The sequence below is a fragment of the Harmonia axyridis genome, chromosome 2 (genome assembly GCF_914767665.1).
Source record: "Harmonia axyridis chromosome 2, icHarAxyr1.1, whole genome shotgun sequence".
Taxonomy (NCBI): domain Eukaryota; kingdom Metazoa; phylum Arthropoda; class Insecta; order Coleoptera; family Coccinellidae; genus Harmonia; species Harmonia axyridis.
The window spans coordinates 2,381,805-2,404,801 of NC_059502.1; the positions used below are offsets into that span (position 1 = coordinate 2,381,805).

At 35.0% G+C, this 22,997-nt stretch overlaps 5 protein-coding genes across 6 annotated transcripts; all 5 read left to right on the top strand.

Moving 5' to 3' along the window:
• The first annotated feature begins 1,204 nt into the window (after window positions 1-1,204).
• LOC123672775 (ovomucoid-like) lies at window positions 1,205-2,079 on the top strand. The gene is made up of 3 exons (XM_045607054.1): window positions 1,205-1,365; window positions 1,620-1,808; window positions 1,933-2,079. Exons 1-3 carry the CDS (start codon window positions 1,338-1,340, stop codon window positions 1,992-1,994), a joined length of 279 nt encoding a protein of 92 aa, XP_045463010.1. The 5' UTR covers window positions 1,205-1,337; the 3' UTR covers window positions 1,995-2,079.
• Window positions 2,080-2,837: 758 nt separating this feature from the next.
• LOC123672774 lies at window positions 2,838-3,531 on the top strand. The gene is made up of 3 exons (XM_045607053.1): window positions 2,838-2,992; window positions 3,198-3,410; window positions 3,474-3,531. The coding sequence occupies exons 1-3, from the start codon at window positions 2,959-2,961 to the stop codon at window positions 3,524-3,526; spliced, it is 300 nt and encodes a 99-aa protein (XP_045463009.1). The 5' UTR covers window positions 2,838-2,958; the 3' UTR covers window positions 3,527-3,531.
• Window positions 3,532-4,193: 662 nt separating this feature from the next.
• LOC123672772 lies at window positions 4,194-5,124 on the top strand. The gene is made up of 3 exons (XM_045607051.1): window positions 4,194-4,353; window positions 4,645-4,863; window positions 4,920-5,124. Exons 1-3 carry the CDS (start codon window positions 4,320-4,322, stop codon window positions 4,988-4,990), a joined length of 324 nt encoding a protein of 107 aa, XP_045463007.1. The 5' UTR covers window positions 4,194-4,319; the 3' UTR covers window positions 4,991-5,124.
• Window positions 5,125-5,911: 787 nt separating this feature from the next.
• LOC123672773 lies at window positions 5,912-6,941 on the top strand. The gene is made up of 3 exons (XM_045607052.1): window positions 5,912-6,069; window positions 6,341-6,562; window positions 6,724-6,941. The coding sequence occupies exons 1-3, from the start codon at window positions 6,039-6,041 to the stop codon at window positions 6,783-6,785; spliced, it is 315 nt and encodes a 104-aa protein (XP_045463008.1). The 5' UTR covers window positions 5,912-6,038; the 3' UTR covers window positions 6,786-6,941.
• A 332-nt stretch (window positions 6,942-7,273) lies between these two features.
• LOC123672771 lies at window positions 7,274-10,433 on the top strand. Of its 2 annotated transcripts, none has more exons than XM_045607050.1 (3): window positions 7,274-7,354; window positions 9,659-9,871; window positions 10,282-10,433. In XM_045607050.1, the coding sequence occupies exons 1-3, from the start codon at window positions 7,324-7,326 to the stop codon at window positions 10,323-10,325; spliced, it is 288 nt and encodes a 95-aa protein (XP_045463006.1). In that variant the 5' UTR covers window positions 7,274-7,323; the 3' UTR covers window positions 10,326-10,433. The 2 variants fall into 2 exon arrangements, with proteins under 2 accessions (XP_045463006.1, XP_045463005.1); XM_045607049.1 differs by lacking the exon at window positions 7,274-7,354 and adding an exon at window positions 9,147-9,306.
• The last annotated feature ends 12,564 nt before the right edge of the window (window positions 10,434-22,997 follow it).

Sequence of the window (22,997 nt, forward strand, 5' to 3'; positions counted from 1 at the left end):
TTAAGTCTTCATCTTGCCTGATTGGCATTACTGTTCAAGATGGCGACCGATTTAACAGCTGTAAAGTGATTTATTCTCAGTTTGGTTTGGCAATTCATCATGAATAGACTCACGCCTGAACAACGCTTGCAAATAGTGCAATTTTATTTCCAAAATAATGGTTCTGTGCGGAATACGTATCGCGCACTACGTCCATTTTATTTTGTTTAGCGATGAAATGCACTTCTAGTTGAATGGCTACGCCAACAAACAAAACTGCCGCATTTGGAGTGAAGCTAATCCTCAAGTGTATGTCGAAACACCGTGACATCCAGAAAAACTGACGCTTTATGGGCTGGCGGAATCATTGGTCCGTACTTCTTCAAAAACGATGATGGCCAGAACGTTACAGTCAATGGTGATTGGTATAGAGCCATGATTATTAACTTTTTCATTCCTGAATTGAACAACCATGATGTCCAGAGCTATGGTTTCAACAAGACGGCGCAACATGTCACACAGCTCGTGCCACAATCGATTTATTGAAAGACACGTTTGGTGACCGCCTAATTTCACGTTTTGGACCTGTGAATTGGCCTCCAAGATCTTGTGATTTAACACCGCTAGACTACTTTCTGTGGGGGTATGTATGGTCATTGGTTTATGCGGATAAGCCATAAACCCTTGACCATTTGGAAGACAACATTCGCCGTGTTATTGCCGATATACGGCCATAAATGTTGGAAAAAGTCATCGAAAATTGAACGTCCAGATTGGACTACATCCGAGCCAGCCGTGGTCATATGCCAGAAATCATATTTAAAATGTAACGCCACAAGATTATTTTGCGGATAAATGAAATTCATGTCAATCGAATAATACATCGTTCTTTTATTGAAATTTAAAGTTCTATAGCTCTAAAAAAACACCCTTTAGAATCTATCACTGAAAAATCAGATCGATATATCACTGAAATATCAATATTCAACAGAGCGGTATTGTTCCATTCTGTTTAACTCATTAATCTTCATGTAAATCACTTCTTAGTATTATTGAAGAACCATAGAGGAAGAAACTTTCTCCAGGAAATTAATCACTCCAAATTATCAATTTCTCGGGAAAACCATTTTTTGTTTATTTACAATCGAGGAATCACATCAAATGCTATAAACAGTAAACCAGAATCGTCATATTTGGAATGATAATGACTCTAGAGGTCAATAAAGGTGCCATACAATGCCAATACCAAGAATTGAATATTCAGTAGTATATAATTCCTTGGCCACATAAACTCAAATACGAACCCTGAACAGTCAGTCTATTCTGTTAAGTTGTTGATATACATTTAATCCAGTGAAATGAAGTTCTCATTGATATTCCTCTTTGGTGAGTTTACGAATTTTCTTGTAGAAAATCGAATATTTGTGCATATTTTGAATTGAATCATAATTTATTTACATGTTCGTCATGTTAATCATATGAAACACCTTTTTGATAATTAGCTTTCTGTTCAAAATCTGCATAAGATCGATATGTTAGATAACTGAGCAATTATTTTTATTCGAGTGAAAATATTTTTGAATCTGATTACCTACAATGATGTCGTATGTGGAAAATGATTTCTTTTTCGTATTTTGTAGCTTTAATATTGGCTGTTGCCACTGCTCTTCCCGCTCAGAGGAAATCTGCTACTAAGAAACCCAAAACAGCTTTCCAGCAATGTACAGATGCGTGCGAATTCAACAGACATCTAAGACCAGTTTGTGGAACTGATGGACAAAGTTATCCAAATCCTGGAATCTTAGAATGTCACAATCGATGTGGTCACAGTAAGTTTTGCTTAATTTCTTTCCATTTCTTCTCACTTTATACGTGATATATATCGAATAAATATTTTTTCATCACATTAACGAAAATTTATGTGAAAGTAATTTTCACTTTTTATTTTTTCAGGTGTTCAAGTAGCTTCTGATGGATTCTGTAGGAAAAATCTCCCTAAGAGCTTCAGGGATTGAATTCAGCAATTTCACCAATTATTTTATTTTGTAAAGTAACTAGTCATTGTAAGTTTTTTAAATAAAATTAATATGAATAAGAAAACAACTTTCATATAAATAAATATATCAATATAATGTTTTCCATTCCGACTATGCGCGATAATTATTCATCAAATATTGAGTCCACGTATTTAACTCTCCGCCTTGAAGAAAGAACTTCCACCATATTCAGCTAAATTCAGTCACATTGTGGTCCTCTTGAGTTCTCATCCAAATATATACATTTGAAGTACTTATTTCACCATTTGCTATGCCTTCATCTCCATTTTGAAGCATTACATAGAATACTACCCCTAAGTGTTTTTTTTTTGAACATCTAAACAATTTGACTTTGAAACTTCAAAGTGATACAATGAAAAGAATATGGGAAGGACTCAGAAAAGATATTTTGGAATGTTTTCAAAGTTTTAAAATCAATCAACGAAAATGTAACCGGAAATATTTCATGTTATCTGAAAAGAATCGAAAAATCAGAGAGAAAACTACGTTCTCATAGAGAATTAAAAATGTTGGAATGAAAAATATCGAACAATAAAAAGAAGTATAAAATATTATGCATTCCAGAAAATAATTGATCACATGATATGATTAATAATTATTGGAGTCCTTGTTAAATTCATTTCCATTGTATACTATCTTTAAGCATATTTTTGAAAAACAGCCAACTTGATCTGTTCGAATTCAAGGATATAAGACATATTACATCATTTTTTTATATTGTGGGTTCTCCTAATGAACATCGATGAATTATATGCAGAAGATATGATTTTCAAAACAAATCTGGTCAATAATTGGGGTCAAAAGTTCGCCAGTTCTGTAAGATAAATGATCGAATAAATAAAGCTAAGAACTTTTCATAAATAAACAGCAGCAGTGGATAGTTCTTTTAAGACACGAATCGATTACTACATAGATCAACACAATGTCAAAAACCATCATCATACTCGTCGTTTGTGGTGAGCCAGATCTTTTTTCTTTTTTGTAATTTATTAAATTATTCAGGTTGAGTTTTCACGTTGAATTTAAAACGTAGAGATATTATTTGAAGTGGTGACACGGTATCAATATGAAACTGAAAAAGCTTACAAGTTATAACTTTTGTTGAATCCACCACAACACAAAATTTGATAATATAGGTGTGCAAATTTTTTAATGTTACAGTTTTTGCAATGAGTCTTGCAAGGTCAGTTCCTTATATAAGGGGAAAAATCAGTGGAGGTGAAAGAATGAGTGAACCAGAAATTGCCAAATGCTTGCGAGAAAAACCATGTATTGTAACAATGGATTTAACTCCTATGTGTGGTTCTGATGAAAGAACTTATCCCAATAGGGGATCAATGGAATGCTTGAACAATTGTTTGAAACCAGAAGAAAGTGAGTAAACGAGCAAACTTTCGAAATTTCATAATAATTCAACTTTTCTTTTTTTTTTTTCAGGAGTCACTATCGCCAAACCAGGATATTGTGAGAAAGATATTATCAGAGACTGAATATTTAAAAAAAATTGAATGAATTTATATAGATATAATTATTACTAATATTTGTGCAAATTATCTTGATATTTGAGTTATAATTTCTAATGTTACATAATCGGCAGTCTGTTCATTATTAAAAAGACCTTCAATAAAACTTGAGTTTTTACATACTTACTTCTCTAAGAAAATCATCAAACGTTTTCTTTGCTAAAAGAAATATAAGAAAACAATAGTCAGGATCGAAAGTTTTTGATATGAAGAATAATATGCATAAATCTGAAAATATACATTTTACGTGACATTCAAAGTGATTCTAAGCTTTTGACGTCACAATTAGAACGAACATATCCAAACTCTTCAACTCTAGTTTGGTTTGAACCTATCTCAGTTATCAAATTGTTATATTAAAGAATCGAAATGGACACATTCGAAATTCACTAAAAACGATATTTAACTTCGTCTTCTGAGAAACATAGAGCAATCTGAGACTCAAAAACATCTTATGACAAAAATTCAGACAATAATTTGTGAACGAAAAAAAATTATATTCAAGGAGAGGTGAATGAACCGGTAGCAAAAAAACCGATTGATGACTTCAATCCAATAAAAAGTAATTTATGTATTGTTCAGAACTAGTATTGTGATTTACATAATCTTCAATTTGAAGGTCAAATGTGAATGATATGAATCCAAATAAGAGACTATAAGATGCCTTGGTGTATATATAATGGGATTCTACTCAAACTTATCAACAAGTAGTGTTAATTTTTTCATTGAGGAATAAGAGATACTCGAACAAATATCCAAGATGTCTAGAATTCCTTTGATTTTTGTATGTATTGGTGAGTATTCCAGATATTCATGTACAATATGAATATTTCAATAACATATTTAACACTTTTTTTTTTCAAAACTCCGACAATGTTACCTTCAATGGTGATTTTGTACTTCTCAAAATCTATTCTCATTATTTTGAAATAAAAATTAAATTTAAAATCAATTAAGCATCTATCCAGAATTTTTATTAATTTTATCTTGTTATTAGATCGATTCAGGTTAATGAATATGAATAGTAATAAAGGAATCACACCAAATCAGTAATCACAATCTATATTAGCATCTCCATTTTCTAGCTTTGATGGCTTGCATGGTATCAGCAGTTCCACAATCACAAACGCAGGGCAGGATCAGTGGAGCGGATCGATTGAACCAACCTGAAATTGCTAAATGTCTGCAGTCCATAAACTGTGCCATCACTTTCGATTTCAAACCAAAATGCGCTTCTGATGGTAGAACATACGTGAACTCAAGAACAATCGACTGTCTGAATAACTGCTTGAAGCCAAACGAACGTAGGAAATTCAGTTTTTTTTTTCAACATATAGATTAATCATGTGATTTTTTTCAGAAATAACAATTGTGTCCAACTGGTATTGTAAAGATGATGCTCCACAGGCTGTCCCTATCAGCAAACTCTGAAGGAGATTGAAGCTTACAGAAATAGAGATTTCAGACGAAAAATGAGATTCGAAAATAAAGAAGGATTTGAGAATTTTTCACCCAATTATTATAGTTTACTTTCAATTTGATATTAAAATACTCCTTTGAATTGACATTGTTCAGTTATTTAGTCATATGATCATTGCTTCCTTTTTTTTGCATAGAAGTTGGATTCTATTGATTTCTGCACTCAATCGATCCAATAATATAATGTTATATTCAGTGTTGATGTATTTACCATGCACGTCCAAAATTAGGGATGCCATAACCTTGCCAGCTGTTGTTTGAGATTTTGGTCGCTCTTTTTCCCCTGATTTCGAATATATAACATATGTTTGGCCTATTTCTCTTATTCTGAGTACCACAGAGTTTCAAATTTTAAGAACACTTGTCAAGCTAAGTAATCAGTTCTGAAGTGGAAGGCTGCGATAATTCAAAATGCCCTTTTTTGAGTTATCTCGTTCTTCACGATATATGACATACGTTTTTCACTATGAATTGGACCTCCAAAAACGACATTTTGAGTTATCGCAGCCTTCCACTTGAAAACTGATTACTGAGCATGCTAGGTGGTTCTTAACATTTAAAACTCTGTGGTACTCAGAATGAGAGAGATAGACCAAACATATGTTATATATTCAAAATCAGGGGAAAAAGAGCTAGTCAAATATAGAAAAATATACAGGGTGTTCCATTTGAAAAAATGAAGTTGCAATCAATATGTTGTCCACTCTGTATATATTTTGTTTTGTGAAATCATATTATAAAACACTAGTTGATTTTATAAAACTTTTGTAGAAAACATTTTTCTGTACCTCTTCTTGTAACCAAGTAAAAGGGGGGGTCAAATTATGGTGCAAAACCCGGTACATTCTTCGTATGGAATATTTTGTATCTACAATAAAATATACTTCAAAATGATAAGATAACTCAAGGGCCACAAGTTGAAGTTCGAAGATAAAAAAAAGAGTTATCTAACGGTGCTATAAACATCGAGCATTCAGATTGACTCTGCTAATTAAAGAAGATGTATAAAACAACATTTGCTTTCTGCTTGGGTAAGTTTTTTTCACATTTATTCAAAATTTTTGCTTTCCAATAGTTCATTAAAACACATTAGAAAGTTACCAATACAGTCCAAAAATGGCATATAATAGAAATTGATAAGTTGAGCATTTGACGAGTTGTCCTGTGATAATATTTAAGCGTGCCCTCTATTAGAAAATCACGGAGTTACAATCTGAAATCAATACCTGCATTATACACCTCTACTTTGTTTTAGTTATCCACTTTTATTGAAGTTTTAACACATTCTCGATTATTTTTTAGTGGCATTGATTGTGGTGGCCTTTGCAAAAGACCCCATTTACTCTAATAATGGCATCCTCAGCGGAGACGATCGTGCATTTAGCGATACCAGAATAAAAAGCTGTGTAGAGTCCTGCCCAACAATCAGATCTCTCTTGGTTGTCTGTGGTTCTGATGGAAAGAGCTATGCTAACAAAGGCAGAGTCAAATGTGTTGACCAATGTTTGAAACCATACGGAGAAAGTAAGAACAAAATCCTTCTATTATAAATTGAAAATCAATTTTATTAATCGTAGATAAACCATTTCAATTCGAATGTTGATATAATATCGAATTTAATATCTACTTCATTATTCAAATATCATTGAGAACAATTCTAACGAATGTTTCAACTTATTTTTCAGGTTTACAAATTGCCCACGAAGGATTTTGTCCAAATGATGTACCTGCCAATGAGAGAAACTAATTTTCAAGCTGATGTACACAAAATGACACTTATATGCATAAAGATTTATATTCTAACATTAATCGATTGAAGGGGTATATTATCCTTGGTACATTGCTCAAAAATCAAAGTATATTTGTAGTTCCTGAAATAAAAATGAGAGCTTTACTCTTGTCATCGCTTTTTTACTTTATTGAAATTGTTTTTATGGTATTCGTTAAGATATATATTTAGAAAAAACTTATACTCATTGCAATATGTACCAACTTATCCGAGGAATGTGTCAAAAGGTTTAAATACTGATGATCTGGCTGGTACGTTAAACTATTATGAATTCATATGATTAAAAAATGACCACAGAGATTCTCCGAAACGATTATTTCTGCCACAGGTAATCACTGAAAACAATAAAGGTTATTATGTAATTACAGCTGTGAAGATTGAAATCTATTAATTTATTGACATCTCGAAGAAAATGGCACTATAAAAAAGGCCTGCGAAAATGTTTTTATCATTAGGATACATCGAGTTCAAGTGCGCTACACTCAGTTTTTGTATAATGGCAAAACTTGCTTTATTCCTTATTTACGGTGAGTAGGCTTTTGTTTTGGATCTTTTCATAAGTGGATGACAACGTTGAAAATAATTATGTATGGATTTTTATCTTATTGATAGATACTGCATTGATGATTTCATTTGAATCTCATGAATACAAAACAATTATGTTAGTATAGGGTGTTTTTTTCGAGGTACATAACTTTAAGTTCGCATTACTGTTCAAGATGGAGACCGATTTAACAGCTGTCAAGTGATTTATTCTCAGTTTGGTTTGGCAATTCATAGTGAATAGACTCACGCCTGAACAACGCTTGCAAATAGTGTAATTTCATTTCGAATATAATGGTTCTGTGCGGAATACGTATCGCGCACTACGTCCATTAGCGATGAACTTCTGGTTGAATGGCTACGTCAACAAACAAAACTGCCGCATTTGGAGTGAAGATTATCCTCAAGTGTATGTTGAAACACCGTTACATCCAGAAAAACTGACTGTTTGGTGCGCTTTATGGGCTGGTGGAATCATTGGTTCGTACTTCTTCAAAAACGATGATGGCCAGAACGTTACAGTCAATGGTGATCCGTATAGAGCCATGATTACTAACTTTTTCATTCCCGAATTGAAAAACCATGATGTCCAGGAGCTGTGGTTCCAACAAGACGGCGCAACATGTCACACTGCTCGTGCCACAATCGATTTATTGAAAGACACGTTTGGTGACCGCCTAATTTCACGTTTTGGACCTGTGAATTGGCCTCCAAGATCTTGTGATTCAACACCGCTAGATTACTTTCTGTGGGGCTATGTAAAGTCATTGGTCTATGCGGATAAGCCACAAACCCTTGACCATTTGGAAGACATCATTCCCCGTGTTATTGCCGATATAAGGCCACAAATGTTGGAAAAAGTCATCGAAAATTGGACGTCCAGATTGGACTACATCTGAGCCAGCCGTGGCGGTCATATGCCAGAAATTATATTCAAAATGTAATGGCACAAGATTATCTTGCGGATAAATAAAATTCATGTCAATCGAATAATCCATCGTTGTTTTATTGCGATTTAAAGTTCTATAGCTATAAAAAAACACCCTTTAGGTACACCTACCTAAAACTTAATTATTGTTAGTATTATTTATGAAAACAAGAACACTTCTGAACTGAATTTCCTCAAAATATTGACTTAGCTGTTGAAGAGTCGTTGAATGAATTAATTAACATTAAAAAATTTTCTGATCCTAGTGATCTTCCTTGTCAGCCTTGCTTGTCAGGCTCAAGTTATAGGAACACACAGTGGATCAGTTGGCACAGACGATGTAAATTTCGAATTATGCAGAACTGCCTGTTTGGTCAACACTGATGACTCAAAACCAGTCTGTGGTACAGATGGAAAGACCTACCCAAATACAGATAGTTTGGCTTGCGCAGCACGATGTGGCAGAGGTTGAAGTTTCCTTCAAGTTTTAAGGAAATACTGATTTTTCCTATTTTTCAGCTGTGAGGGTGGACTACAATGGATATTGCCCGAATGATCGTCGTGGTTGATTTCTTCGAGTTTTTATCTAAATTGTACACATATTTTCATATAAATTAATGTATTCATTTCTCTAAAACTTTGTCATTTTATATTCAGAAGAACAGAAGAGTAAGATCTATACGTTAAAAAATAAATTTTCTTCTTAATTTACTTGCTCTTGATTTATTGTACCACCTTGTTTTGAAAATAAAATGCAAAGGTTAAAATGTACTTAACTCCTTATGATAGAAAATTGCAAACTGCAGAATGCTTGTTATCTTCAAGTTACACAATTTGCGATTTAGAGGTCAAACATAGCCGATAGGCATTCAAATGGAAAAAAAATGAATAGATTTCCAGATATATTAGAATCGAGTATAAGCAAGTACTCTGTTGTAGAGTTTCGATCTCCCAAGGTGAATCGTATATTCAAAATGTCGAGGATAACCACTATCTTCATGCTATGTTGTGAGTTGAATATATCAAACATATTCAGTTTAGTCATATCTCATCGTGTAAAGCTATGAAACTTTCATTCACTAGTTTTAATTTTGATCGTTATTATTTGGATTCAAAGTATCAGTATCAAATAATAAAAATTATAAACAAAATCGAGTTATGATCATGATATCGCACTAGAAATCCACTAATTCCAACCTTAGGCCTTGGAAATATTCGAAATATGTCAATCATCAAAATAACATGACACTATTTTGGTTCCCTGCAGCTTCTAAAACCCAAAATTCACATTCACAATTCCAATTATTACCACACTTTTTGTTCAAGTCATTAATACATACTTCCATTCTTTATAATTCAGCTATGTTAATGTGTCTGGCAACATCAACGCTGATATCTGAGGGAAAAATTGATGGAGATGACAGATTGCGCGATCCACAAATTCGAGATTGCCTGGATTCTAAACCATGTCCCATTACACTGGATTACTCACCTACTTGTGGTTCAGATGGAAAAACATACTCTAATAGAAGAGTTATTTACTGTCTCAATGAATGTTTGAAGCCTGAAGAGAGTAAGTAGCTATGGTAACCCAAAAAGTTCAAGTGGTTCTCCTCAAAAAAGACTGCCGTGAATATTTTTTAAGTTATACATGGCAGTACTAGATCATGCAATGATTCATTAGTATGCACTTTTTTTCATTGGATGCATCTAGATTCGATGATTGTAATATTTTAATTGCTATTGTCCAATAGTATATTATCAATCCAGAAAACTTTTTTGAAGGGTGCATAAAAAGTGCTATTCTTACATTATAGCCCTAAATCTCTCAAATTAGAACAGCAAACTTTAATTCTTTCTTCCTGTTAAGTGTTTATGTCCCCCTATATTTGTGTTGAACATCTTGTTATTTAGAACCCTACGAATTTTTTGGGTTCGCGAAAAAAACTAGATGATTCTGATCAGATAAATATTTGTTTTCAGAAGTGGAAATCGTCTCTGGAGGATTCTGCAAAGCCAAGGCATAAAATTCTGGAAAAAAAAGAACACGGATCATCAACTCATCAAAAAATTATTCAAAAATAGCAATGATGAACAATATCCTGAAAAATATGAAATAGAAGTTTGTTCACTGAGCAACCATTTCACTAGACAGAACCTAGTCAGTCATAAAATTGATCAATATATAATTCAGACCTGCCCCTAAATGACTCCATTCTCTCCACTTTTATAATATTTTTCGTCTTCCCTTTATACCTTAAACCTTTCAGTATTGCGATGAAAGCTGTAGCTTCTCGTAATTAGCTAAGGCTAAGCGGAAGCTGAAAAAGGATCAATGAATTTCTAATCAGCTGCCCGATAATGATGTTGACATTGGATTTAAAAAATGTATGGTGTTCTTTCAGCACCTACCGAACAGTATTCCGACCATACTTGTTCGTTGAGCTAGAAGCCTTAGGGGAGTTCCAACCCATTTCGAAACCATGTAAACTTTTCATACCTTGATCAAAACTCGTTAAAATGAACTCCCTCCAGTGCGCCTGTTGAAGGAAATAGAATATTGAAAAGTTTATTGTTCAGATTGAACATATGAAAATCTATATTCATTCCTACAAATATTATTGAAATTTTCTGAGATTATAAAAAGGCCAAAGAGTCTAAGAGAATCGTTACTTCAGAGTGTAGCAGAAGTGGGAAAAGCTTCATTGTCTCCTTTAATCAATATAGTTATTATCTGATTTTGTTGAAATTCATTATGCGTACTCAATTTTAACATATACTGGTGCATGGTAATTTTACCATTTTCATAAAATATACAACAGACACATTCTCATATTTTGTTTCAAAATATCAAAAATAGTTCTCCACATTCTGTAGAAACTGTACGCTTACACAAGGGAAAGATTTTGATAAGTTAGATTACACAATATTCAAAGAATGCATCTATTCATTTTAAGATGAAACATATTTGCATCTTATTTCACTTGTGAGTTGATTTTTGTTCAATAAAAAATTGCAATGACTCAGGTTGGTCCCAAATTGAAGGTAGTGTTGTTTTTTTTTTACGAAATACTTAGGTACTGATTTTATCACTCTTTCAATGAAGGTAATAGGGAATTCTGTTTCAATTTGTTTGAACTGCCATGTGTCATTCATTATACAGGCGGCTCTTTAAAGGCGGTTTGGAGATATTTTAGAGGGAATATTGACAAACGCAGCGGAGCGACAACTTCATGATGTTTTCAAGAATCAAGGTTGAGTTATGTTTGACGAGTAGTTCTCGAGCGAAGTTTCGAGGTACGCCATCTTCCGGTGGTGTTGTTTCGTCCCGAGATCGCTGGTGGACCCTTCAGCGATCTCTGCCTAAGACGCACCCTCTTACACCATCTTAAATAGGTGATTCTGTTGCGTTGCAACGACCCCTTTAAATCTGCCGGGGCCGAAGTAGTGTGGAGCGAAAACCTATAGTGCCATCTGTGAGGAGACAGAGTCACTACATATTAAAAGGTCAAATTTTCAATCAATTTAATCGGGACGCTTTTTCCATCGTCATCAAAGTATACTTTGTCGAATAAATGATGAAATTCCCATTTATGATATTCCCAATAAAAATGCATTTTCATTCCCGAAAAGCTCGGCCAGAAAATCACGTTAAACGTCAAATCGACCCCATTCCATTCGGCCGTAAAATGCCAAATTCCAGTTGTACATAAACAATACCTCGGAATCGAATGACAATCCGCTGCAAATGACGCGTATATTTTATTTTCAATATTTTCCGATAACAAAGGCGTCACGTCACGCTGAAAATCCATAAATATCCCCCCCGCGCTTTCAAACAACGTATCTCTGAAAATTCAGCCTAGAAAAACAGTTATTGCTAACGGGCTCACGTCGATACGTTCGACATTTTTTTCAGTCGATTGGATTCTTGATTAACGATCTCTGCGGCTGTATTTTTCCAACTGGGCTTTCATAACTCAAATCATATTCTGACGAAATATTTTCAACGGGGAATGGAAATGGCGACATGAATATCCACTTGGATGGATATAATTTTCGAAATTATAGAGTGGCCACTTCGAATCAGAAGTTATTGTTAACTCGTTCAGAAATAGTCGAATGGATTTCTCTGATGAATGATTCTTCAAAATCTGTAATTCTTTGAGAAAAAGGTTATCTCAGTTTCACACAGATTTCCTGGTTAAATTTTATTATTATAACGGGTGTTTTTTTCGAGGTATATAACTTTAAGTTGGCATTACTGTTCAAGATGGCGACCGATTTAACAGCTGTCAAGTGATTTATTCTCAGTTTGGTTTGGCAATTCATTATGAGTAGACTTACGCCTGAACAAAGCTTGCAAATAGTGCAATTTTATTTCGAAAATAATAGTTCTGTGCGAAATACGTATCGCGCACTACGTCCATTTTATCGTCGACAGAATCGTCCATCAGAGCAGTTAATTCGATTAACCATGGAACGTTTTCGCACCACGTTTACTCTTATTGATAACTCGCATCCCCAGAGACGCCGTACGGTGCGTACTGAAGAAGCTATTGCTGCTGTAGAGCGTAGCATTGAGGAAGACCCGAATGAGTCCATCCGCCATCGAGCACAGGAATTGGATCTGTGTCCATCCACTTTATGGAAGATTTTGCGGAAGGATCTTGGTTTGCGTTCTTACAAAATCCAACTCGTGCAAGAATTGAAGCCAACCGATCATCAAGTAAAGCGTAGATTCGTCGAATGGGCCCAAAATGGGATGCCGTTGTTTCCGATTTTCATAAGCGAATTTTGTTTAGCAATGAAGCGCACTTTTGGTTGAATGGCTACGTCAACAAACAAAACTGCCGCATTTGGATTGAAGCTAATCCTCAAGTGTCGAAACACCCTTACATCCAGAAAAACTGACTGTTTGGTGCGCTTTATGGGCTAGTGGAATCATTGGTCCGTACTTCTTCAAAAACGATGATGGCCAGAACGTTACAGTCAATGGTGATCGGTAAAGAGCCATGATTAGCAACTTTTTCATTCCTGAATTGAACAACCATGATGTCCAGGAGCTGTGGTTCCAACAAGACGGCGCAACATGTCACACAGCTCGTGCCACAATCGATTTATTGAAAGACACGTTTGGTGACCGCCTAATTTTACGTTTAGGACCTGTGAATTGGCCTCCAAGATCTTGTGATTTAACACCGCTTGACTAATTTTTGTGGGGCTATGTAAAGTCATTGATCTATGCGGATAAGCCACAAACCCTTGACCATTTGGAAGACAACATTCGCCGTGTTATTGCCGATATACGGCCACAAATGTTGGAAAAAGTCATCGAAAATTGGACGTCCAGATTGGACTGCATCCGAGCCAGCCGTGGCGGTCATATGCCAGAAATCATATTTAAAATGTAATGCCACAAGATTATCTTGCGGATTAACAATATTCATGTCAATCAAATGATCCATCGTTGTTTTATTGCAATTTAAAGTTCTATAGCTCTAAAAAAACACCCTCTATGTTGGTACTCGGAACGTTTCTGTCGAGAAATTATCTACTATCAGACAAATTGAAACTAGAGATAAATTGTATTTCTATAATCAATTCTCGATGAACCCATGGGATGAAAATGCTAAGGATACATTTTATCATCGACTTTTTCATCAACTGCATCTTTCCATACTAAACTTGGCAAAATCCAAATGACAAAGGTGCCTTTCAAAACTTTATAGGCAATCACACTCCCCAATGAATTCTGATTCTATTTGAATGAAGAAAATTACCTACACTCGACTACATAATATCACTCAAAATCAGAACAAAACCGAAGAGCTAACTATCTCACATTAGTCTGACATAATTGAATCATTACACTGCCAAAAATAAAGCATCGCCAAGCTGCAACGGCAGGTTTCAGGTGGAATTGATAATGACGTCTATAAATCTTGAAACAATGGCGTACCATTATTTGTCATAGTATTGCAGAGAAAGGCTGATTATAGAACATGTTATAATGGAGGTGGACAATGGGACTGAACATGGTAGAGCGACATCTGGGCCGTTGTTCAATTAAATCTATAGCGGTCTTGCATACTATGACAACTACGAAGGTGCTTCTGCTGAAGATGATCAAATAAAAAAATTCAGGGAGATGTAGAATATTTTTATTATTAATAATGAATTGAGTTATCTGATAGTTAATGAAGTTTAAACGTGCACAGCAGGGATGAATCAGTCTGAAAAGTCCAATATCGAAAACGTATCTGCAAGTCATTAAGAACATGCTACATCTCCTCACTGGCTTCCTTACAGGACATTGTTGACTCAGAAAGCACTTTAGCAAAAACTGACTAGTGTAGATTTTGTGGGGTGGAGAAATGAACTACTGATCACCTATTGTGTAGCCATTGCAAACCAATGCAAAATATGTTCACCATGAAAAACTCGTTGGAATGAGGATGTTACCTCCCTGAAGCTATACTATATACTGGAGGTCACTTAATTCTGTAACTGGAGGAGGAGCTATGGATGATGTAGAAGTGACAGCAGCTCTGAAGGACAGCACAATAGATCTTGTGGTCCCGTGGCAATGTAATCCCCTCACACAGTGATCACATCGAGAGTAATCGTTGTCCTGTTCGGACTGCTACTTTGGTTTGTCTTTTCCAAAATTTTTACATAACTGAAGTTTCAGAAGATATCCAACCATACTAGAACCCACTATTATTCATGGTTTCCAATATATGAGTTTTGGTGCCAATGCAATATGTTTCCAACTGAAAAATCTCAAGAGTTCTATCTTTTCCCATATTCACAAATGTTAATGAAACATACGAGTTTTCAGTCCATTGTTTTGAGGAATATTACAGTTCAGGTGTTTTCCTACTTATTGATCCAATCAAACTAGGCAACAGATGAAAAATATCATTGAAAAGTCGATGAGAAACTGCAAACATGTGATAATACTTGGGATCTATTTCCATCATAGAAATTTATAGAGACCATCAACATTAAATTTGCACACGAGAGTCATAAATTCTTTGAGGATATGGAAGATACCCATATTCGCTATTAAGCACTAAATAAATCTCTCTTAAGGGCTTACCATCTAACGCTAACGGCATCACGGAACTAATATAATAGGAAAATATTGTCCTTTCCCTGAATTATAACACCGAAAAATCCAATACTGTCGAAACTGAAAGGAGGGTTCTCATCAATTCTGTACCAAATTAAAATCGTGTTCCAACCTAATTTCATTGAATTAGTTTTCTGATCAGAGTTCTATGAGGTTGACGACAAAGTTTTCTTCTTCCGTTATTCTTCATAACTCGTACTTTACAGATATAAATGTACCTATATAACTTGATAGGGTTGATAGGACTTTTGGTGTCAGAAACACTTTTCTAACTTAGCCAACGTTTCGTAGACACATTTCCTAAACAAAATGAGTCAACATTACAAGTAAATTTCACAAAAGTAAACAACATCGGACAGTTCAAACAACACAAACCAAACATTGCTTGATAAGCAATTGCTTTGCTTGTGAAGGAATTTCTTAACTTGAGCGAAGCAATTGCTTTGCTTGAACAGCAATTGCTTAACTTGAGCAGTAATTGCTCAACTTGAGCTGAGAAATTGTTCTGCTTGAGCAGTAATTGCTTAACTTGAGCAGCAATTGCTAAACTTGAATAGAGTTTAGATAGAAGGGTGCAAGACTTTTGACGATGTGTGTATATGCATGTATTTGGATATACAACTAATATTAGAAAATCGTTTGAAAGAGTGTTTTTTTTTAGTGACATCAAACGTAAGGAGATGCCATTGGTAACTTTATTCAAATATCAAAGATTCAAGAGACTCAACTTGTGATAATAAATAATGAGAAAAAAACACGAAGTGATTCTGTAACACTCTCTTTTGAAACTATGACTCACTCAGGTTCTTCCTCTGGATCAATGCAGCATCAAGAAGGACAAATGCCGGAAATAGCTTTCCTTGACTTCGTCCATGCTTGAACTTCACGTATATCAAACTCAACAGATTTTATTAAAATGTCACATCCAGGTGTAAGTTTATTTCATCGTCGGTTGAATACGCAAAGGGTCTATGCAGTTGAGAAAACTTTCGCAATTTGCAGTTGTTAGAGGGGAGGAGGGAGTACAATGAAGTGAGTCTTTTGTTCGGCAAGATTATGAGTAAACGGTGGCAAAACGTTCAGCTGAATTGAATTGAAAATATTATTAGTAAGCTATAGATTGAACAGGTATTATTCGATCGATTTATGTGTTTGATAATTTCTTTCATACCAGATTTACTGTTTTTCAAATTATTACAGATTTCTGGGTCCATGAGTGATTTTACCGATGCCTAAAATCTTTGACAGACAAAATGGGATCATTAGTATAACATGAACAACTAGATAAAAAAATTTTAAGCCTTAAACTTAAAATTCGCCTTGTGAGATGTTACGTCCTGTCAATTTTTTTCCACGGAATGGAAGCGTGGACATTGAAGAAGATTGATACCAGAAGGATCAAGGCATTTGATATGTGGATGTTCCGTAGGATAGTATTGTGGACAGAGAGAGTAACGAATGTGGAGATTTTGCGGAGAATGCAGAAAGAGAAAGAATTGGTACTGACTATTAAAAGACGCAAACTGCAATATCTAGCACATTTTATGAGGGGAGATAAATACCAGTTGCTGCAGCTTATTGCCGAGGGAAAGATAATGGGCAAAAGATCAATAGGAAGAAGAAGAAACTCAACAACTACCAATTGCATTTCTGTAGTATCGAAAATAGGCATAGCTTTGAGGATGGCCAAACTTCGGGACGAAGACGACACGTGAAGAAGAAAAAGTAAAACGAACAATAAGAGAAAACGGTTATTTGAATTCCATTTTTCTTTTGGTTGCTAATAACAAATTTTATCATTGAAGAAGTGGTTTCTAAAGGAAAAATGATGAATATGTGTTTATCGAAAACTAAGTAGCTATAACGAAGAGAGATCTTCCAGTGCTTTTCTGTAAAATTTTGAAAGTTTACATTGTTTACAGTTAACATAATCATGTTCCAAATTTTTTTTTTAGATTTTATTTTGCTCTTTTCTTCGGAGTGTATAATAAATGAAAGTTGATTTGTATTGTGCAGTGCTTGTATCGATCAGATTCTCCTTTTACCTGCAAACGCGCTCAAATGGGTACAGGTCGATTCTGATATTCAGAGGTTATCGAATCATTCAGGAAATTGCCTTGTTTTTCGAATCAGAAAGAGACTAATGGATGGAAATGCTCGAAATTGGCAAAAACCCTTCAACTGTGAAATAGCCCAGGCAAATATCCGTTCAGTTCCAACGATGAATTCTAATCAAGCGGAGAGCCTCGATATTCTGAGCCCAAATGGCCAATCGCAGCTTCAATTCGGACCTAGGATATTCCCAACTACAATTCTTTGTTAGTCCAGAATGTGAAAGTTAAATTTTTTATGGAATAAAAAAAACTTTGAACCTCAATAATTTTTGTCTGGTATTGCCTTGACAAAAAAAGATAACATAAAAAAAATTATCTTTTTCTTACGCAAACATTGGATAACCTTTCTCGATATTATGTTTCTAGAAACTAAAAGTTACTGAACCATTGTTTCTGAAGATGACAACGTCATTGTAACAGGCCAATTGAAACGTCCCCGGTCTACCATATTAAAACACAGTTTTTCGGCAAAATTCGATTTTATATTATAGCGATCTTCCAACTTTTCATTTCGGCCATTATTTCTTCATTGGTGCTAAATTACTTTCAAATGAGCATTTTTTTTAGGTCTGAGAACAGGAAAAAGTCGCTGGGGGCCAGATCTGGCGAATACGGTGGCTGCAGAAGCAATTTAAAGCCCAATTCTTGCAATTTTGCCTTTGTTTTCATTGATTTGTGATACGGCGCATTGACTTGATGAAACAGCTCGATTTCATCCTTCAAACGATCCAATAACTCTATATAATAATCGCTGTTGATGGTCTGGCCCTTTTGGAGGTAATGAATGAATATTATACCTTGCGAATTCCAGAATATTGATATCATAAACTTGCCAGCTGACTGTTGTGTTATTCCTCGCTTTGGATTCGGGTCATCGTGTGCAGTCCTACTGTCGATTGGACCCCAGAGTGAAATGATAGAGCCATGTTTCCCCATTGTCACATATCGTCGCAAAAATTCAGGTTTATTGCACTTAAACAGCTTCAAACACTGCTCAGAATCAATACCACGTTGTTGCTTTTGATCGATTGTGAGCTCGCGAGGCACACATTTTGCTTCCTCATGTACAAACATTCGTGAATGATATGATATACACGTTCAGATTAATTCTTCACAATGTCTGCTATCTCGATCAACTTAACTTTACGGTCATTCAAAATAATTTTGTGAACTTTTTTGATTTTTCGTCGATGACGGCCTCTTTTAGGCATCCACTGCGTTTGCCTTCATCGGTGCTCATTTCACTAAGTTCAAACTCAGCATACCAATCAATGATGGTTGATTCTCCTGTTGAAGACCCCGGAAACTCTTCATCAAGCTAAGATTTTGCTTCAACTGAATTTTTTCCCTTCACGAAGCAATATTTCATCAGCACACGAAATTATTTTGTTTCCATGTTTTTTAAATAACAAAAGTAGCTACACTCACAACGCAATATCTCACAAACTAATGGTCGGACTGCTGTGAAATTTTGACACGTATCGTTTGAAGATTGGTACTAACTAAGAATCATATGGATTTAATACTAGCACCGTCATCTGTGCATCAGACTGGGGACTTTTCAATTGATCGAATAGGAGTGAAAATTTCGTGGGCTAGAGGAGTTCAACCTCAAGAAAGAACTTCCACCTGCAGGATAAGCAGACATAATCTCACGAAAGTGCCTATCAAACGTTACATTTTCCCAACAAACAACCCTGCAACGACATTGTTGGGCCCATCAAATCATCAGCTCTATAAACAGCCGAGACAATAACCCAACATATAAGCACCAGCGAAATCCATCATTAACCAGTCCACACAGAGAAGACATTTGCATCAGAATGAGCTCGTGTGCTGCATCGGTGGATGTATCTGCGATAATCAGCCATCCTAGGTGTTCGATAATGGACCCAGGGAGGCATTATCTGTTCATTAACATCAGTCATTCGCATGTGGCCCAATAATTATTTTGGTCGATGAGCTATGCACTTGTTACGATCGAGGGAAATTGATTCATACACGTTTGCGTTGCTGGAATCAGACGTGATGGGATCAATAGGTAATGGACTGCATGTTTTGAAGCCACGGTCACATTGTGGTTTTATTTATTTTATTCTATTTTGACGTTTGAAGGCGGAATTATCCAAATAAAGTTACAAGGGTAATAATAGTTGACGTTTGTCTTTCATTGTATTAAATCATTTAGAGTAATAAACATAGATAGAGGGACTATACGCAATTTTACATGTCCCCAACATGGTTAGATCACGTTGTCGGATTGTGATATATTTTCAAATCCACAATTTTACTATATCGTTATGAATGTATATTATATTGAATGAAATATATCTATTTCAGTGATTCTCGATTAAATATGCAAATTTGATTATTTGGAATACGATATTTTTCCTAATTGTCGAATTAACAATAAGCAGAATATTCATTTTTTCAGTATCTACCAGCTGAAATCCAAGGTTTGGCAACTTTTGCTCTCCTAGTGTCATCGGTTGTTTCACGTCGTTTGGCGCGCTTGGAGTTGGTTTTTTGAATTTCTGATATATTTAGGTATTTATTTCAATATTTTGAGTTAATATGAGACGTTGATTCATTGTGGGACATCAGAAGTGCGTTCTTTGTGGAGAAACACGCGAATTGAGTGAAACATCGTATCAGTGATATGTTTTCATTTCCGCGAGCTTCATGTCAAATTTGATAGTTCATATTGGGGACAAACTTTGCCAACTTTAAAAGACATATAGGCTCCCTCCACTTCATCTATGTTTTTTACTGTGAGAATAGAATGTTTTTTGAATCACTTAACTCTAAGAAAATATTTGAGACGAATGAAAAAATTTCCTCTCCTTGTATCGAACCCAATCCATTTTGTGGTACTGATTAGTAGATAATGATGGAATATGTTGTGAACGAGTGTATTTTGAAGTTTAATTCAATTAAAAGTGACAACAAAGTATAAATTCTATATTATAATTAAATCAATATTGTTCAATCAATTAAACATGCCATTTCACATTGTTTGCAAATTAATGAAACAGAACATGAATCCTAACATAATAAACTCGCAATCCATATAACTGAGCTTTGGTTTCACTTCTATATAATATTCATTATTCATAAATGAAAAATATTGAATGGAAATATTTTTATGATGCTCGTCTGAATTATGATATTAATGGTTTAGTGATAAAATTGTTTCCATTAGAACCTGAATAACGTAATGAAATTTAATAGTTCAATAGTTGTTGAAAAAAATAATGGGTGATTCTTTTGAGTTGAATCAGTCGAAAATTTCGAAAAAGAAATATTCTATGGAAAAATGTTTCGAATAAAAGTTTGATAAAGTTTTGAGAGGGAAGTCCACTTATGACAGAAATGAAAAACAGGGTTCTCATTCAAAATTTCAGAATAATCCATACTTTCCACAAGGGGGAATCAAATGGAAGAGGTTCCGGCATAAGTAGATTTCCCTCTCAAAACCAACCTTTTATGATATTCCGTAGAATGTTTTATTTTCGAGATTTTTGACAGATTGAACCCAAGAAAATCACCACATTATATAGTAATGTGTTCACATTAGGGCTCCTTATATAATGAATACTTTCCGATTCTATCCAGCCAGATCAGAAAGCTCCATTTCATTTGAAAGAGACATCTTTTTATTGCCAAATCGTACCTTTCTATCTAGGCCCTAGGGTCATCCCCTCAAGTGGTGTAGTCAAGTTAATGATGAACAATGATTATCCACTCCATACGAATGCCAAACAGACATTTTTTTGGGATAAGTATTTATAAATAAAATGCAAAACCTTCGAAAAGATCTAGCTCTAATCATATTGGAATTGAAGGTTCTTGAGGCATTTGCCACTACGCTCGAATAAACACCAACAAATTTGCAATCCTCTCCAAATAAAATAGACCTTTTCCAGCATTTTCCGAAACACTAAAATCACAGAAAAGTGTTTCATGCGTGCATATCTTTTTGATCTGTGAAGTGAATTCGCTACTTCTAGTTGAACTTTTCAAATCACTTTTTTTGCTTTCTTCGTTCGAATTGAACTTTCTCTAACAGGGAATATTCTCTCATGAAACATTTGACACCAGAAGCACCATTACTCACACAAAACTTGACAATATGCTAAGCCACCTCGACTACATCGAAGAAAATTAAAAAAAAAAAATTCCCGTTCCTTGTTTACGCAATAATTCCACGTATCCCGTCGACATCCCCAGTAAATGTTTCCGTTTTCATTATTGCTACGTTCAGACTAATCCGCCTCATAAAAAAAGACAAATTACTTCTGCCACACCTAGAGGGGAGAATGTTTAGAGCGTCATTTCTGCCTCTTCTCTTCGAAACGTTGCTGGGAATACTTCTGCACGAGCAATTCGAACGAGAGTTCCTTTCGTTTTCAAATTCACATCAGGTGGAAGGTTTATCTGCTGAATTGGTATTCAGGGGGGGTCTTCGCTCTGAAGGATATCCTAGCTTGCATTGACCCACGGTCTTAGGGAGGTTTTACAGGGTTTATGTTCGGAATGACCAGCAGGAGGATTGGGAATAATTATTCCCTGGGGAAAACATACGTTTCTAAAGAATTTCAACAATATAGATTTATCGACTATCACATACCTACAACACAAGCTTTGATTAGCTATTTCAGTTCGGAACAAAGGAGAAGAACACCCAGTAAGAATACATTTCAGCAATTTATTGTATTCATGAATCAGAAAAAATCTAACCATTGGAGATTAGATAAGGAATTGATAATGTGTTTTACCTCCACAATATATCAAGCACCAGAAACATGTGAGGACATACTCCTAATCCATCTTCTGCTGAGGATGAGGTAGACAAAGTTAACTTTTCTCCATAATTCCTCAGATGTCTTCAATGGCTGAAATATCGAGACATCTAGAGAACCAATAAATTAAATTATGAATCTAGTTATAATAGCCGTGCAAGGGTGATTAGAAACACGGTGGAACCACCTGTTCTATTTCTAACATCTTCATTTCAAATCAGTGAAAGTTCAAAAACAATAACATACAAATCTACATCAGCGATGGCAGACATCAATTGAAACCATCAGCAACATACATTGGGAAATAGGATAATGAAGGGTGGATAGAGTCTATTGTCCACGTATACTCATGCACATATGGAAAATACCATTAATATTCGAGGAACAATAACTTCTCGGAATCTTTTTTATATGTATTTTGGTGTGTGAGTGGTGCCAGAGGTAGCTAACATAACAACTCAACTCCAAGATCTGGAGACAACATCTGAGAGTATGGACCAGCTACCTCGAAGAGCAGTGGTAATCAGATCTTGTTTGTTAGTTTGGGAATTGATATTGCCACCCACATACGGATGCTCATAGAACCATTCTTCCAACAAGATAATGCGAGAGCACATAGAGGCAGTTTTCCCTTTTTTTTAGCCA

Excerpts from the sequence above, each read along its gene's own strand:
- LOC123672771 (XM_045607049.1), top strand. The coding sequence starts at position 9,183 with ATGAATAGATTTCCAGATATATTAGAATCGAGTATAAGCAAGTACTCT. Across the intron at positions 9,307-9,658 it reads CACTATCTTCATGCTATGTT|CTATGTTAATGTGTCTGGCA; the intron begins GTGAGTTGAATA and ends TTTATAATTCAG. Across the intron at positions 9,872-10,281 it reads ATGTTTGAAGCCTGAAGAGA|AAGTGGAAATCGTCTCTGGA; the intron begins GTAAGTAGCTAT and ends ATTTGTTTTCAG.
- LOC123672774 (XM_045607053.1), top strand. The coding sequence starts at position 2,959 with ATGTCAAAAACCATCATCATACTCGTCGTTTGTG. Across the intron at positions 2,993-3,197 it reads CATCATACTCGTCGTTTGTG|TTTTTGCAATGAGTCTTGCA; the intron begins GTGAGCCAGATC and ends TTAATGTTACAG. Across the intron at positions 3,411-3,473 it reads TTGTTTGAAACCAGAAGAAA|GAGTCACTATCGCCAAACCA; the intron begins GTGAGTAAACGA and ends TTTTTTTTTCAG.
- LOC123672775 (XM_045607054.1), top strand. The coding sequence starts at position 1,338 with ATGAAGTTCTCATTGATATTCCTCTTTG. Across the intron at positions 1,366-1,619 it reads CTCATTGATATTCCTCTTTG|CTTTAATATTGGCTGTTGCC; the intron begins GTGAGTTTACGA and ends CGTATTTTGTAG. Across the intron at positions 1,809-1,932 it reads TCACAATCGATGTGGTCACA|GTGTTCAAGTAGCTTCTGAT; the intron begins GTAAGTTTTGCT and ends TTATTTTTTCAG.
- LOC123672772 (XM_045607051.1), top strand. The coding sequence starts at position 4,320 with ATGTCTAGAATTCCTTTGATTTTTGTATGTATTG. Across the intron at positions 4,354-4,644 it reads TTTGATTTTTGTATGTATTG|CTTTGATGGCTTGCATGGTA; the intron begins GTGAGTATTCCA and ends TCCATTTTCTAG. Across the intron at positions 4,864-4,919 it reads CTGCTTGAAGCCAAACGAAC|AAATAACAATTGTGTCCAAC; the intron begins GTAGGAAATTCA and ends GATTTTTTTCAG.
- LOC123672773 (XM_045607052.1), top strand. The coding sequence starts at position 6,039 with ATGTATAAAACAACATTTGCTTTCTGCTTGG. Across the intron at positions 6,070-6,340 it reads AACATTTGCTTTCTGCTTGG|TGGCATTGATTGTGGTGGCC; the intron begins GTAAGTTTTTTT and ends ATTATTTTTTAG. Across the intron at positions 6,563-6,723 it reads TTTGAAACCATACGGAGAAA|GTTTACAAATTGCCCACGAA; the intron begins GTAAGAACAAAA and ends CTTATTTTTCAG.